The following is a 16,354-nucleotide window of genomic DNA, read 5'->3' as shown; positions in this document are numbered from 1 at the left end:
CGGGCATTGGGTGTGACCATAAAAGGGGTAGCACAGGGGAGAACTTTGTGGTGATGGAATAGTTCTGTATCTTGATTGTGGTGGTAGTTATATGAATCTACACATGACACAGAACTATACACATAGTTGTGCCAATGTCAGTTTCCTAGCTTTGATATTGTATTATAATCATTTTATTTTATTTTACTTTATTTTATTTCTTTTTTGGCCACACTGTGTGGCAGAATCTTAGTTCCCTGATCAGGGATCAAGCCCGTGCCACCTGCAGTGGAAGTGTGGAGTCTCAACCACTGTACTGCCAGGGAAGTCCTTATAATCATTTTATATATAACCATTGCGGGAAACTAGATAAAGGGTACGCAGGACTTCTGTCTACTATCTTCACAACTCCCTGTGAATCTATAATTATTTGAAACTAAAAGGTTTTTTTAAAAGATCATTCTAGTGGTTGTAGAGTATGGGTGTGAGGGGGACTGGACAGGATGAAAGCAGGGACAACAGTCTGGAGACTCTTGCAAGGTGAAAGATGATGAGATCTGAACCTCAACAATATTTCTTGTGGTGAAGAAAAGGGACAGATAAAAGGGATGATAAGACAGTAGAATCAGCAGGACCTTTGAAATAACCAGCTGTAGGAGGTGAAGGACAGCAAGGAGTCTGGGATGACTTCCAGGTTCCTAGCTTTGGTACCTAAGTAGATACTAGAAGACTTAAGTAAAAGAACACATAGCTTGGGAGCCTGAGGTACACTAGAAGTAGACAAAAGCCATGTTTTCCTTGTCTGTTACACCTTCATAAATCTAAAAGATGTTGTTTTCTTGAGAATTAGGTAGTATTCTTTTAAGTCTTTTGGGGTATCCTATAGTCTGTTATAAAGCCAGGTATTCATGTGATTCTACCTTGGACTTCTTTCCTTGCCTAGCCTGGTACATGTACTTAAGAAATGAGTTTCAAAATACAGGACAAAGTCCCTTATCCTTAGTTTCTCTTTCACGGTTTCAAATACCCAAGGTCAACCATGATTCAAAAATATTAAATGAAAAATTCCAGAAGTAAACAATTCATGAGTTTTCTTTTCTGTTTTTTTTTTAACATTTTTATTGGAGTATAATTACTTTACACTGGTGTGTTAGCTTCTGCTGTATAACAATGTGAATCAGTTATACATATACATACATCCCCACATCTCCTCCCTCTTGTGTCTCGCTCCCACCCTCCCTATCCCACCCCTGTAGGTGGACACAAAGCACCGAGCAGATCTACCTGTGCTATGTGGCTGCTTCCCACTAGCTATCTATTTTACATTTGGTAGTGTATATATGTCCATACCACTTTCTCACTTCGTCCCAGCTTACCCTTCTGCCTGCCCATGTCCTCAAGTCCATTCTCTATGTCTGTGTCTTTATTCCTGTCCTGCCCCTAGGTTCTTCAGAACCTTTTAATTTTTTATTTTAGATTCCATACATATGTGTTAGCATATGGTATTTGTTTTTCTCTTTCTGACTTACTTCACTCTGTATGACACTCTCGAGGTCCATCCACCTCACTACAAATAACTCAGTTTCGTTTCCTTTTACGGCTGAGTAATATTCCATTGTATATATGTGACACATCTTCTTTATCCATTCAACTGTTGATGGACACTTACGCTGCTTCCATGTCCTGGCTATTGTAAATAGTGCTGCAATGAACATTGTGGTGAATGTGTCTTTTTGATTTATGTTTTTCTCAGGGTATATGCCCAGTAGTGGGATTGCTGGGTCATATGGTAGTTCTATTTTTAGTTTTTTAAGGGACCTCCATACTGTTCTCCATAGTGGCTGTATCAATTTAAATTCCCTCCAACAGTGCAAGAGGGTTCCCTTTTCTCCACACACTCTCCAGCATTTATTCTTTGTAGACTTTTTTCATGATGCCCATTGTGACCATTGTGAGGTGATACCTCATTGTAGTTTTGATTTGCATTTCTCTAATGATTAGTCATGTCTAGCATCCTTTCATGTGTTTGTTGGCAATCTGTATCTCTTCTTTGGAGAAATGTCTATTTAGGTCTTCTGCCCATTTTTGGATTGGGTTGTTTGCTTTTTGGATATTGAGCTGCATGAGTTGCTTGTATATTTTGGAGATTAATCCTTTGTCAGTTGCTTTGTTTGCAAATATTTTTTCCCATTCTGAGGGTTATCTTTCGTCTTGTTTATGTTTTTCTTTGTTGTGCAAAAGCTTTTAAGTATCATTAGATCCCATTTCTTTTTTTGTTATTATTTCCATTTCTCTAGGAGGTTGGTCAAAAAGGATCTTGCTGTGATTTATGTCATAGAGTGTGCTGCCTATGTTTTCCTCAAAGAGTTTGATAGTGCCTGGTCTTACATTTAGGTCTCTAATCCATTTTGAGTTTATTTTTCTGTATGGTGTTAGGGAATATTCTAATTTCATTCTTTTCCATGTAGCTGTCCAGTTTTCCCAGCACCACTTATTGAAGAGGCTGTCTTCATTGTATATTCTTGCCTCCTTTATCAAAGATAAGGTGACCATATGTGCATGGGTTTATCTCTGTGCTTTCTATCCTGTTCCATTGATCTATATTTCAGTTTTTGTGCTAGTACCATACTGTCTTGATTACTGTAGCTTTGTAATATAGTCTGAAGTCCAGGAGCCTGCTTCCTCCAGCTCCGTTTTTCTTTCTCAAGATTGCTTTGGCTATTCGGGGTCTTTTGTGTTTCCGTACAAATTGTGAAATTTTTTGTTCTAGTTCTGTGAAAAATGGCAGTGGTAGTTTGGTAGGGATTGCATTGAATCTGTAGATTGCTTTGGGTAGTATAGTCATTTTCTCAATGTTAATTCTTCCAATCCAAGAACATGGTATATCTCTCCATCTATTTGTATCATCTTTAATTTCTTTCATCAGTATCTTATAATTTTCTGCATACAGGTCTTTTGTCTCCTTAGGTAGGTTAATTCCTAGATATTTTATTCTTTTAGTTGCAGTGGTAAATGGGAGTGTTTTCTTAATTTCACTTTCAGATTTTTCATCATTAGTGTATAGGAATGCAAGGGATTTCTGTGCATTAATTTTGTATCCTGCTATTTTACCAAATTCATTGATTAGCTCTAGTAGTTTTCTGGTAGCATCTTTAGGATTCTCTATGTATAGTATCATGTCGGCTGCAAACAGTGGCAGTTTTACTTCTTCCTTTCGATTTGGATTCCTTTTATTTCTTTTTCTTCTCTGATGGCTGTGGCTAAAACTTCCAAAACTATGTTGAATAAGAGTGGTGTGAGTGGGCAACCTTGTCTTGTTCCTGATCTTATAGGACATGGTTTCAGTTTTTTGCCATTGAGAATGATGTTGGCTTTGTGTTTGTCATATATGGCCTTTATTATTTTGAGCTAAGTTCCCTCTATGCCTACTTTCTGGAGGGTTTTTATCATAAATGGGTGTTGAATTCTGTCAAAAGCTTTTACTGCATCTACTGAGATGATCATATGGTTTTTCTCTCTCAGTTTCTTAATATGGTTTATCAAATTGATTGATTTGCGTATACTGAAGAATCCTTGCATTCCTGGGGTAAACCCCACTTGATCTTGTTGTATGATCATTTCAATGTGCTGTTGGATTCTGTCTGCTAGTATTTTGATGAGGATTCTTGCATCTGTGTTCATCAGTGATATTGGCCTGTAGTTTTCTTTCTTTGTGGCATCTTTGTCTGGTTTTGGTATCAGGTTGATGGTGGCATCGTAGAATGAGTTTGGGAGTGTTCCTCCCTCTGCTATATCTTGGAAGAGTTTGAGAAGGAGGGGTGTTAGCTCCTCTCTAAATGTTTGATAGAATTCGCCTGTGAAGCCATCTGGTCCTGGGTTTTTCTTTGTTGGAAGATTTTAAATCACAGTTTCCATTTCAGTGCTTGTGATTGGTCTGTTTCTATTTTCTGTTTCTTCCTAGTTCAGTCTAGGAAGGTTGTGCTTTTCTAATAATTTGTCCATTTCTTGAGGTTGTTCATTTTATTGGCATGTAGTTGCTTGTAGTGATCTCTCTTGATCCTTTGTATTTCTGCAGTGTCAGTTGTTACTTCCCCTTTTTCCTTTCTAATTCTATTGATTTGAGTCTTCTCCCCTTTTTTCTTGTTGAGTCTGGCTAATGGTTTATAAACTTTCTATATCTTCTCAAAGAACCAGCTTTTAGTTTTATTGATCTTTGCTATCGTTTCCTTCATTTCTTTTTCATTTATTTCTTATCTGATCTTTATGATTTGTTTGCTTCTGCTACCTTTTGAGGGTTTTTCGTTCTTCTTTCTTTAATTGCTTTAAGTTTAAGGTTAGGTTGTTTATTTACGATGTTCCTTGTTTCTTGAGGTAAGATTTTATTGCTATAAACTTCCCTCTTAGAACTGCTTTTGCTGCATCCCATGGGTTTTGGGAGGTCGTGTTTTCATTGTTATTTGTTTCTGCGTATTTTTTGATTTCCTCTTTGATTTCTTCAGTGATCTCTTGGTTATTTAGTAGTGTATTGTTAAGCGTTCATGTGTTTTTATTTTTTACAGATTTTTTTCCTGTAAGTGATATCTAGTCTCATAGCGTTGTGGTCAGAAAATATACTTGATATGATTTCAATATTCTTAAATTTACCAAAGCTTGATTTGTGACCCAAGGTATGACCTATCCTGGAGAATGTTCCATGAGCACTTGAGAAGAAAGTCTACTCTGTTGTTTTTGGATGGAATGTCCTATAAATATCAATTGAGTCCATCTTGTTTAATGTATCATTTAAAGCTTGTGTTTCCTTATTTATTTTCATTTTGGATCATCTGTCCATTGGTGAAAGTGGGGTGATAACGTCCTCTACTATGATTGTGTTACTGTCAATTTCCCCTTTATGGCTGTTAGCATTTGCCTTATGTATTGAGGTGCTCCTATGTTCGGTGAATAAATATTTACAATTATTACATCTTCTTCTTGGATAGATCCCTTGATTATTAATGTAGCGTCCTTCTTTGTCTCTTGTAATAGTCTTTATTTTAAAGTCTATATTGTCTGATATGACAATTGCTACTCTAGTTTTCTTTTGATTTCCATTTGCATGGAATATCTTCTTCCATCCCCTCACTTTCAGTCTGTATATGTCCCTAGGCCTGAAGTGGGTCTCTTGTAGACAGCACATATATGGGTCTTGTTTTTGTATCCATTCAGCAAGTCTTTGTCTTTTGGTTGCAGCATGTAATCCATTTACATTTAAGATAGTTATCGATATGTATGTTCCTATTACCATTTTCTTAATTGTTTTGGGTTTGTTATTGTAAGTCTTTTCCTTCTGTTGTGTTTCCTGCCTAGGGAAGTTCCTTTAGCATTTGTTGGAGAGCTGGTTTGGTGGTGCTGAATTCTCTTAGCTTTTGCTTATCTGTAAAGATTTTAATTTCTCCGTTGAATCCGAATGAGATCCTTGCTAGTTAGAGTAATCTTGCTTGTAGGTTTTTCCCTTTCATCCCTTTAAATATGTCCTGCCACTACTGCCTTCTGTCTTGCAGCGTCTCTGCTGAAAGATCAGCTGTTAACCTTATGTGGATTCCATTTTATGTTATTTGTTGTTTTTCCCATGCTACTTTTAATATTTTTTGTTTATATTTAATTTTTGATAGTTTGATTAATATGTTTCTTGGTGTGTTTCTCTTTGGATGTATCCTGTATGGGACTCTCTGCACTTCCTGGACTTGATTGACTATTTCCTTTCCCATATTAGGGAAGTTTTCAACTATAACCTCTTCAAATATTTTCTCAGTCCCTTTGTCTCTTCTTCTGGGACCCCTATAATTCAAATGTTGGTGCGTTTAATGTTGTCCCAGAAGTCTCTGAGACTGTCCTCAATTCTTTTCATTCTTTTTTGTTATTATTCTGCTCTGCTGTAGTTATTTCCGCTATTTAATCTTCCAGGTCACTTACCCTTTCCTCTGCCTCAGTTATTCTGCTATTGGTTCCTTCTAGGGAATTTTTTATTATATTTATTGTGTTGTTCATCATGGTTTGTTTGCTCTTTAGTTCTCCTAGTTCCTTGTTAAACGTTTCTTCTATTTTCTCCATTCTATTTCCGAGATTTTGGATCATCTTTACTATCATTACTCTGAATTCTTTTTCAGGTAGACTGCCTATTTCTGCTTCATTTGTTTGGTCTGGTGGGTTTTTACCTTGCTCCTTCATCTGCTGTGTGTTTCTCTGCCTTCTCATTTTGCTTAACTTACCGTGTTTGGGGTCTACTTTTTGCAGCCTGCAGGTTCGTACTTCCCTTTTTTTTGGTGTCTGCCTCCAGTGGCTAAGGTTGGTTCAGTGGGTTGTGTAGGCTTCCTGGTGGAGGGGACTGGTTATGGTCGCTGAAGCTGGATCTTGTCTTTCTGGTGGGCAGGACCATATCCGGTGGTGTGTTTTGGGTTGTCTGTGAACTTATTATGATTTTAGGCAGCCTCTGTGCTAATGGGTGGGTTTGTGTTCCTGTCTTGCTAGTTGTTTGGCATGGGGTGTCCAGTATTGTAGCTTACTGGTCGTTGAGTGGAGCTGGGTCTTAGCATTGAGATGGAGATCTCTGGCAGAGCTTTTGCTGTTTGATATTACATGGAGCTTGGCGGTCTCTGGTGAACCAATGTCCTGCACTCGGCTCTCCCACCTCAGAGGCTCAGGCCTGCCACCTGGGCAGAGCACCAAGAACCTGTCAGCCACACAGCTCAGAAGAATAGGGAGAAAAAGGAAAGCAAGAAAGACCGAAAAATAAATAAGTAAAATAATGTTATTAAAATAGAAAAAATTATTAAAAATAAAAATATAATAAAAAAAGAAAGAAGAGATCGACCAAACCCAGAAATAAATCCTCCAATGCTAACAAGTGCTAAAAAACTATACTAAAAAAAAAAAAACAAAAAAAAAAAACGGACACTCAGAAAGCTAGGATAAATGGCAAAAGCAAAGCTATACAGACAAAATCACACAAAGCAGCATACACATACACACTCACAAAAAGAGAAAAAGTAAAATAAATAAATCTATCTATTGATCTGTCTATCTATCTATCTACCTATATATGTATACATAAAAAATAAAAAAGGAAGGGTGCAACCAAATCAATAAACAAATATACCAGTGATAATAAACTCTAAATACTAAACTAAGATAAATATAGAACCAGAAGCAAATTACATGCAGAAAGGAAATCCCAAGTTTACAGTTGCTCCCAAAGTCTAATGCCTCAATTTTGGGATGTTTTGCTGTCTATTCAGGTATTCCACAGATGCAGGGTATATCAAGCTTATTGTGGAGATTTAATCCACTGCTCCTGAGGCTGCTGGGAGAAATTTCCCTTTCTCTTCTTTGTTCACACAGCTCCTCGGGTTCAGCTTTGGATTTGGCCCTGCCTCTGCGTGTAAGTCACCTGAGGTGTCTTTTGGGAAGTCTGAGGTCTTCTGCCAGTGTTCAGTAGGTGTTCTGTATGAGTTGTTCCACATATAGATGTAGTTGTAATGTATTTGTGGGGAGGAAGGTGATCTCCACGTCTTACTCCTCTGCTATCTTGAAAGCGCCCCCTGGGCTCCAAAGGATCATCTCCGAGCCTCTGAAAAGCCGAAAAGCCGAAAAGCCACTTCTGCGACCTCTGTGATGTTTCTACCAGGGGGCAGGCAGCGTTTAGGGCCCTCCATTGAGGACCCAACTTGGAAAGAAAGTCACTGACCCTGGTTTAGATTTCACTGTGTCTGTTTGCTGTCTTACATTCGGGGCCTTTCCTGACATCTAATTTTCCTTCTTCTCTTTCTGTGTCGTGGTATAGCACATGGAGCTATATTCAGTATATTGCAATAACCTATAATGGAAAAGTATCTCAGTCCTCCTGGCTGGAATATCCATCCATCCATGTCGTCAAATATTCATTCAGACAAGGGCCATGCCCAGGGGATGGTGGAGCAACAAGACAGGAACTGGAGTCTCCAGCAACTCGGAACCCTTACTGATCTTAGAATGCTCACCACCAGTCGTGGGCACAGTCTCCCCCTGCTTGTATCAGGCTTGGTCTTTGTGACCACTGGGATACTGCAAAAGGGACGTCAGGGTATAGTGGAGACTTCCATTTTAATCTTGTGTTCTTTATCTCGGACTATAATAGGGGCAGGGTGGGCACACAGCCAATTCATAAATTTTAAATTGCACACTGTTTTGAGTAGTGTGATGAAATCTCGCATAGTCCTGCTCCCTCCCACCCAGGACGTGAAGCATTCCTCTGTTCAGCGTATGCTGCCTGTTAGTCACTTAGTAGCTGTCTGGGTTATCAAATCAACTGTCCCAGTATCTCAGTGCTTGTGTTCAATTAACCCTTATTTTACTTAATAATGGCCCTGGAGTGCAAGAGTACTGATGCTGACAATTCAAATATGCCAAAAGGAAGCTGTAAAGTGCTTCCTTTAAGTGAAAAGGTCAATGTTCTCAACTTAATAAGGGAAGAAAAACAATCATATGCTGACGTTGCTAAGATCTATAGTAAGAACAAAAAGATCTATGGTAAGAAAGAGTCTTCTGTCTGTGAAAATGTGAAGAAGGAAAAAGAAATTTGTGCTAGTTTTGCTGTCGCATCTCGAACTGCAAAAGTTATGGACACAGTACACGATAAGTGCTTAGTTAAGATGGAAATGGCATTAAATTTGTACAATAAGATATTTGGAGGGAGAGAGACCACTTTAACATAACTTTTATTACAGTATATTGTTATAACTGTTCTATTTTATTATTATTGTTGTTAATCTCTTACATACCTTTATCATAGGTACGTAGGTATAGGAAAAAACATAGTATATGCAGGATTCGGTACTGTCCATGGTTTTAGGCATCCACTGGGGGTCTTGGAACTTATTCCCTGCAAATAAGTGGGGGACTGCTGTGTGACTGTAGAGCTGTGTGACCATTGAGCTTTGATTCCTTTTTTCACCTGCAAAATGAGCATTGTGTTTTGTGATAATATAGTCATAATGCTTCTTCTCTCTCAGGTTTGTTCTGAAGAGTAAGTAAGATTTACATTTATATGTAAAATACTTAATACATACCAAGCATCTAATAAATGCTTACTACTCCTGCCGTTACTACTGCTAACAATAAAAATTATAGTGACAGAAAATACAGAGATGTTGAAATGTGATGGTTTCTGTCAATTGTGACCAGCTTCAGAAATGCTCAGAGTCTCTATAGCCAGTTTTTCCTCAATTTCTGTTTTCTAGTTCCTTCAGTGATCCTTAAAGAGTGGTCTGCCTATAAAGGGAAGTCACCTCAAACCCCTGAGCTGGTGTCTGCCCTGACATTTCGGGAATGGACTTGCCCAAACCTCAAGAAGCTCTGGCTAGGCAAAGCAGTTGAGGACAAGAACAGAAGGATGCGTGCCTTCCTGGCCTGTATGAAGTCAGACACACCCAGTATGCTCAATCCGGCTAACATCCCCACCCATCTGCTGCTCATGTGCTGTGTACTCCGGTAAGCCATGTGACCAGGAAGCGGTCAGTTCATTTCTATTTTACTTTTTATGACATTTCCTTTAAGCACATGGTTTTTATGGTATTTTGAGGTGGGGACGTTTTATGTTTACTTTAGACTTCAGAAACATTGGGAATCAATTGCTATGATATATATATATATATATATATATATATATATATATATCCATGCACAATCTATAGTGATGTTTATATGTGTAGATTTTTTCCTTTTTTAACATGAAAGATACTGTGTTGTACATATCATTCTATTTCTTACTTTTTCAGTCAGTGTTATTTTGTAGATCTTTCTGTATTCTTATATGGTTCGTTCCTGATGACTGCTGAACTATATTCCAACAATTACTTATATCATAGTACTTTATTTGTTGTTTGGTAGTTGTTTCCAGTTCTGGGATATTGCAAACAGTGCTACAGGGAATATCTTCATAGATGTCTCTGTATCTTTGTGTTCCTGTGTCAGTTTATCTGAAGTATGTATTTAGGAGTTCAAGTCCTGGATCCTGTAAATATGCATATAGATTTTTCACCAAATATGGCCAAATTGCTCTAGATTATATTTGTTCTAAATTTATAGTCCTATGAAGAATGCATAAGGGTTTCTATTTCTTCATATTATTGCCAGGGCTGATATCTTATAACTTCTTAATTTTTGCTAATCCAGTGGGTTTCAAGTAGTATCTTTTATTTTAATTTGCATTTATTTGACTACAGATGAGGTTGATCTTCTTTTTTATATATATTAGCCATTTGGTCTCACATTCTCTGAAGTGCCTATTTATTTATCTTGAAAATTTTCTTTTAGGTTACTTGTCTTTTTTCTTTCTGATTACAGAAGTTTCTTGTGAGATTGGGATTGACATATATACACTACTATGTGTAAAGTAGATAACTAATGAGAACCTGCTGTATAGCACAGGGAACTCTACTCAGTGCTCTGTGGTGACCTAAATGGGAAGAAAATCCAAAAAATAGGGGATACATGTATACATATAGCTGATTCACTTCGCTGTACAGCAGAAACTAACACAACATTGTAAAACAACTATACCCCAATTAAAAAAAGGAAAAAAAAGAACAATACCCAAGAAGTGACAATGGTGACAGCAATTGGCTATCTTTATGCAAATGTAAATTTGGTTCAACTTTCTTTAGGGCAATTTAGCAATCTGTATATAAATGACAATATAGCAAGACTGTATGTTAAACCTTAAATATATAATATACCCTAAAAAAATAGACATACAAATAAAGCAAATATCTTTTCTATATCTCTGTGTGTATGTGTCAAATATCTTTTCCAGTCAGCCACATTTTTTTAGAAATTTATGTACAATATCCTTTTTAGAACAAAAGTATTTCATTCTCACTGACCTTTCATTATTATGATTTCATACATACAGAAAAGTGGGACTTCCCTGGCGATCCAGTGGTTAAGACTCCACACTTCCACCGCAGGGGGCGTGGGTTCCATCCCTGGTCAGGGAACTAAGATCCCGCATGCCACACCACGTGGCGTGGCCAAAAAAAAAAAAAAAAAAAACATACAGAAAAGTTGGAAGGATAGGATGGCAAACACTCATATGACCACCACTTAGATTCTGTAATTAACAGCTTTATACCATATAACCATATAAACACTCATATGACCACCACTTAGATTCTATAATTAACAGCTTTATACCATATAACCATATAACTATCCCTCTCTCCATCTCGAGCCATCCATTTATCCATCCTTTTTGATGCATTTCCAAGTAATTTGCAGATATCAGTACACTTTACCCCTAACCAATAAGTATTTAAGTTGATTTTGTCAAACCCATCAATCTGTACATTTATGGTGTGTGCTTTGGGAATCTTTTTTAATAAATTCTTCCTTACCCCTGGGTCATAAAGATGTGTCTACTTTTTCTGTAACTATAATGTAACTGTTTACATTATATAGTTTTATAATGTTGCCTTCCATGTAAGGTCTTTAATATAGTGGGTATTTATTCTGTATATGCTGTATAAAAGGATCTAATTTTATTTTCTCTACATAATAAGCCAGTTTTCCCAGCCCCATTTATTAAATGACCTGTTCTCTCCCCATTGATTTGTGTTACCACGATTACTAGGTACCAAGTTCCTGTATATACTTGAGTCCATTCCTGGATTCTATTTTGTTCCATTGCCTACTTGCTCCATTGCCAGTATCACATTCTTTCAATTATGAAGGGTTTGTAATTTGCCTTAATATCAGGTCAGGTAAATCTCCACTCTGCTTTTCTTGTTGCAGAATTGTACTAACTATTCTTGAACCACATAAATCTTTTATTTTTTAATATCTTTATTGGAGTATAATTGCTTTACAATGTTGTTAGTTTCTGCTGTACAACAAAGTGAATCAGCTATACATATACATATATCCCCATATGCCCTCCCTCTTGCGTCTCCCTCCCACCTTCCCTATCCCACCCCTCTGGGTCATCACAAAACATGGAGCTGAACTCCCTGTGCTATGCAGCAGCTTCCCACTAGCCATCCATTTTACATTTGGTAGTGTATATATGTCCATGCTACTCTCTTAACTTCATCCCAGCTTCCCCTTCCCCCGCTGTGTCCTCAAGTCCGTTCTCTACATCTGCGTCTTTATTCCTGCCCTTCCACTAGGTTCATCAGTACCACTTTTTTACTTTCCATATATATGTGTTAGCATATGGTATTGGTTTTTATCTTTCTGACTTCACTCTGTATGACAGACTCTAGGTCCATCCAACTCACTACAAATAACCCAATTTTGTTCCTTTCTCTGGCTGGGTAATATTCCATTGTATATATGTGCCACATCTTCTTTATCCATTCATCTGTCGATGGACACTTAGGTTGCTTCTATGTCCTGGCTATTGTAAATAGTGCTGCAATGAACATAGGGGTATGTGACTCTTTTTTTTTTTATCACACCACCATCCCCACCCCCCCACGCTTTCCCCCCTTGATGTCCATACGTTTGTTCTCTACATCTGGGTCTCAACTTCTGCCCTGCAAACCGGTTAATCTGACCATTTTTCTAGGTTCCACATACATGCATTAATATACGATCTTTGACTCTTTTTGAATTATGGTTTTCTCAGAGTATATGCCTAGTAGCGGGATTGCTGGGTCATATGGTAGCTCTATTTTTAGTTTTTTAAGGAACGTCCATCTGTTCTCCATAGTGGCTGTATCAATTTACATTCCTACCAACAGTGCAGGAGAGTTCCCTTTTCTCCACACCCTCTCCAGCATTTATTGTTTCTAGATTTTTTGATGATGGCCATTGTGACTAGTGTGAGGTGATACCTCATTGTGGTTTTGATTTGCATTTCTCTAATGATTGATGATGTTGAGCCTGTTCTCATGTGTTTGTTGGCAATCTGTATATCTTCTTTGGAGAAATGTCTATTTAGGTCTTCTGCCCATTTTTGGATTCAGTTTTTCTTTGTTTTTGTTTTTGTTTTTTGATATTGAGCTGCATGAGCTGCTTGTATATTTTGGAGATTAGTACTTTGTCAGTTGCTTTGTTTACAGATATTTTCTCCCATTCTGGGGGTTGTCTTTCCATCTTGTTTATGGTTTCCTTTGCTGTGCAAATGCTTTTAAGTTTCACTAGGTCCCACTTGTTTATTTTTAATTTTATTTCCACTTAGGTGGGCCAAAAAGGATCTTGCTTTGATTTATGTCATAGGTGTACTGCCTGTGTTTTCCTCTAAGAATTTTATAGTGTCTGGCCTTACATTTAGGTCTTCAATCCATTTTGAGTTTATTTTTGTGTATGGTGTTAGGGAGTGTTCTTTTTTTTCATATTCTTATTCTTTCTAGGAAGTGTCCAAATATCATTCTTTTATAGGTAGCTGTCCAGTTTTCCCAGCACCATTTATTGAAGAGACTATCTTTTCCCCATTGTGTATTCTTGCCTCCTTTGTCAAAGATAAGGTGACCATATGTGAGTGGGTGTATCTGTGGGCTTTCTATCCTATTCCATTGATCTGTATTTCTGTTTCTGTGCCAGTACCATACTGCCTTGATTACAGTAGCTTTGTAGTATAGTCTAAAGTCAGGGAGCCTGATTCCTCTAGCTCCATTGTTCTTTCTCAAGATTGCTTTGGCTATTTGGGGTCTTTCTGTGCATTAATTTTGTATTCTGCTACTTTACCAAATTCATTGATTACCTCTAGTATTTTCCTGGTGGCATCTTTAGGATTTGCTGTGTATACTATCATGTCATCTGCAAATAGTGACAGTTTTATTTCTTATTTTCCAATTTGGATTCCTTTTATTTGTTTTTCTTCTCTGATTGCCATGGCTGGGACTTCCAAAACTGTGTTGAGTAATAGTGGCAAGAGTGGACACCCTTGTCTTTTTCCTGATCTTAGAGGAAATGCTTTCAGTTTTTTCACCTTTGAGAATGATGTTGGCTGTGGGTTTGTCATATATTGCTTTTATTATGTTGAGGCAGTTTACCTCTATGCGCACTTTCTGGAGAGTTTTCATCATAAATGGATGTTGAATTTTGTCAAAAGATTTTTCCTCATCTATTGAGATGATCATATGTTTTTTCTCCTTCAATTTGTTAATATGGTGTATCACATTAATTGATTTGCATATATTGAAGAATCCTTGCATTTCTGGGATAATCACCACTTGATCATGGTGTATGATCCTTTTAATGTGCTGTTGGATTCTGTTTGCTAGTAGTTTGTTGACGATTTTTACATGTATGTTCATCAGTGATACTGGCCTGTAATCTTTTTTGTGACATCTTTGTCTGGTTTTGGTATCAGTGTGATGGTGGCCTTGTAGAATGAGTTTGGGAGTGTTCCTCCCTCTGCTATATTTTGAAAGAGTTTGAGAAAGATGGTGTTAGCTCTTCTCTAAATGTTTGATAGAATTTGCCTTTGAAGCGATCTGGCCCTGGGCTTTTGTTTATTGGAAAACTTTTTTTTTTTAATGTCTTACTAAACTTTTATGGGGATTTACTTTTTTTAAACATCTTTATTGGAGTATAATTGTTCTGCAGTGGTGTGTTAGTTTCTGATTTATAACAAAGTGAATCGGCTATACATATACATATATCCCCATATCTCCTCCCTCTTGCGTCTCCTACCCACCCTCCCTATCCCATCTGTCTAGGTGGTCAGAAAGCACCGAGCTGATCTCCTGTGCTATGTAGCTGCTTGCTGGAAGACTCTTAATCACACTTTCAATTTCAGTGCTTGTAATTGGTCTGTTTATATTTTCTATTTCTTTCCAGTTCAATCTTGGAAGGTTGTACTTTTCTAAGAATTTTTCCATTTCTTCCAGGTTGTCCATTTTATTGGCATTTAGTTCCTTGTAGTAGTCGCTCATGATCCTTTGTATTTCTGTGGTCTCAGTTGTTACTTTTCCATTTTCATTTCTAATTCTGTTGATTAGAGTCTTCTCCCTTTTTCTCCTGATGAGTCTGGCTATTGGTTTATCAATTTTATTTATCTTCTGAAAGAACCAGCTTTTAGTTTTATTGATGTTTGCTCTTGTTTCCTTCCTTTCCTTTTCTTTTATTTCTGATCTGATCTTTATGATTTCTTCTGCTAACTTTGGGCTTTTTGTTTGTTTGTTTGTTTGTTTGCTGTTGTTCATCTTTCTCTAATTGCTTTAGGTTTAAGGTTAGTTTGTTTATTTGAGATGTTTCTTGTTTCTTCAGGTAGGATTGCATTGCTATAAACTTCCCTCTTAGAACTGCTTTTGCTGCATCCCATGGATTTTGTGTCGTTGTGTTTTCATTGTCATTTGTTTCTAGGTATTTTTTGATTTCCTCTTTGATCTCTTCAGTGATCTCTTGGTTGTTTAGCAGTGTCTTCTTTAGACTCCATGTGTTTGTATTTTTTACAGTTTTTTTTTCCTGAAATTGATATCTAGTCTCATAGCATTGTGGTCTGAAAAGGTGCTTGATACAATTTCAGTTTCTTAAATTTACTGTGGCTTGATTAGTGACCCAAGGTGTGATATATCCTGGGGAATGTTCTGTGTGCACATGAGAAGAAAGTGTATTGTGTTGTTTTTGGATGGAATGTCCTATAAATATCAATTAAGTCCATCTGGTCTAATGTGTCATTTAAAGCTTGTGTTTCCTTATTTATTTTCTGTTTGGATCATCTGTCCATTGGTGTAAGCGGGGTGTTAAAGTCGCCTACTATTATTGTGTTGCTGTCGATTTCCCCTTTTATGGCTGTTAGCATTTGCCTTATGTATTGAGGTTGTCCTATGTTGGGTGAATAGATATTTACAATTGTTATAGCTTCTTCTTGGATTGATCCTTTGATCATTATGTAATGTCCTTTCTTGTCTCTTGTAACATTCTCTATTTTAAAGTGTATTTTGTCTGATATGAGTGTTGGTACTCCATCTTTCTTTTGATTTCCAGTTGCATGGAATATCTTTTTCCATCCCCTCACTTTGAGTCTGTATATGTCCCTAAGTCTGAAGTGGGTCTCTTGTAAACAACATATGTAGGGTCTTGTTTTGTATCCATTCAGCCAGTCTATGTCTTTTGGTTTCAGCATTTAATCCATTTACATTTAAGGTAATTATTGATATGTATGTTGCTATTACCATTTTCTTAATTGGTTTGTTTTTGTTTTTGTAGGTCTTTTCCTTCTCTTGTGTTTCCTGCCTAGAGAAGTTCCTTTAGCATTTCTTGTAAAGCTGGTTTGGTGATACTGAATTCTCTTAGCTTTTCTTGTCTGTAAAGATTTTAATGTGTCCATTGAATCTGACTTAAATCCTTGCTGGTTAGAGTAATCTTGGTTGTAGATTTTTCCCTTTCATTACTTTAAATATGTCCTGCCACT

At 37.2% G+C, this 16,354-nt stretch overlaps 1 protein-coding gene across 6 annotated transcripts in view; it reads left to right on the top strand.

Annotated features, from left to right (window-relative positions):
- Window positions 1–16,354, top strand: part of FAM120C (family with sequence similarity 120 member C) — a 138,742-nt gene that overhangs the window by 63,258 nt on the left and 59,130 nt on the right. For all 6 annotated transcript variants that reach the window (XM_082609088.1, XM_082609086.1, XM_082609087.1 and 3 more), the window contains exon 10: window positions 9,234–9,483. In XM_082609088.1, coding sequence (XP_082465214.1) covers window positions 9,234–9,483 — 250 coding nt within the window. The remainder of the gene's footprint in view (window positions 1–9,233; window positions 9,484–16,354) is intronic.

This window comes from Mesoplodon mirus, assembly GCF_964341445.2.
Source record: "Mesoplodon mirus genome assembly, chromosome: X".
In the NCBI taxonomy this organism is placed as follows: domain Eukaryota; kingdom Metazoa; phylum Chordata; class Mammalia; order Artiodactyla; family Ziphiidae; genus Mesoplodon; species Mesoplodon mirus.
This window is presented reverse-complemented; position numbering and strand designations above follow the sequence as displayed.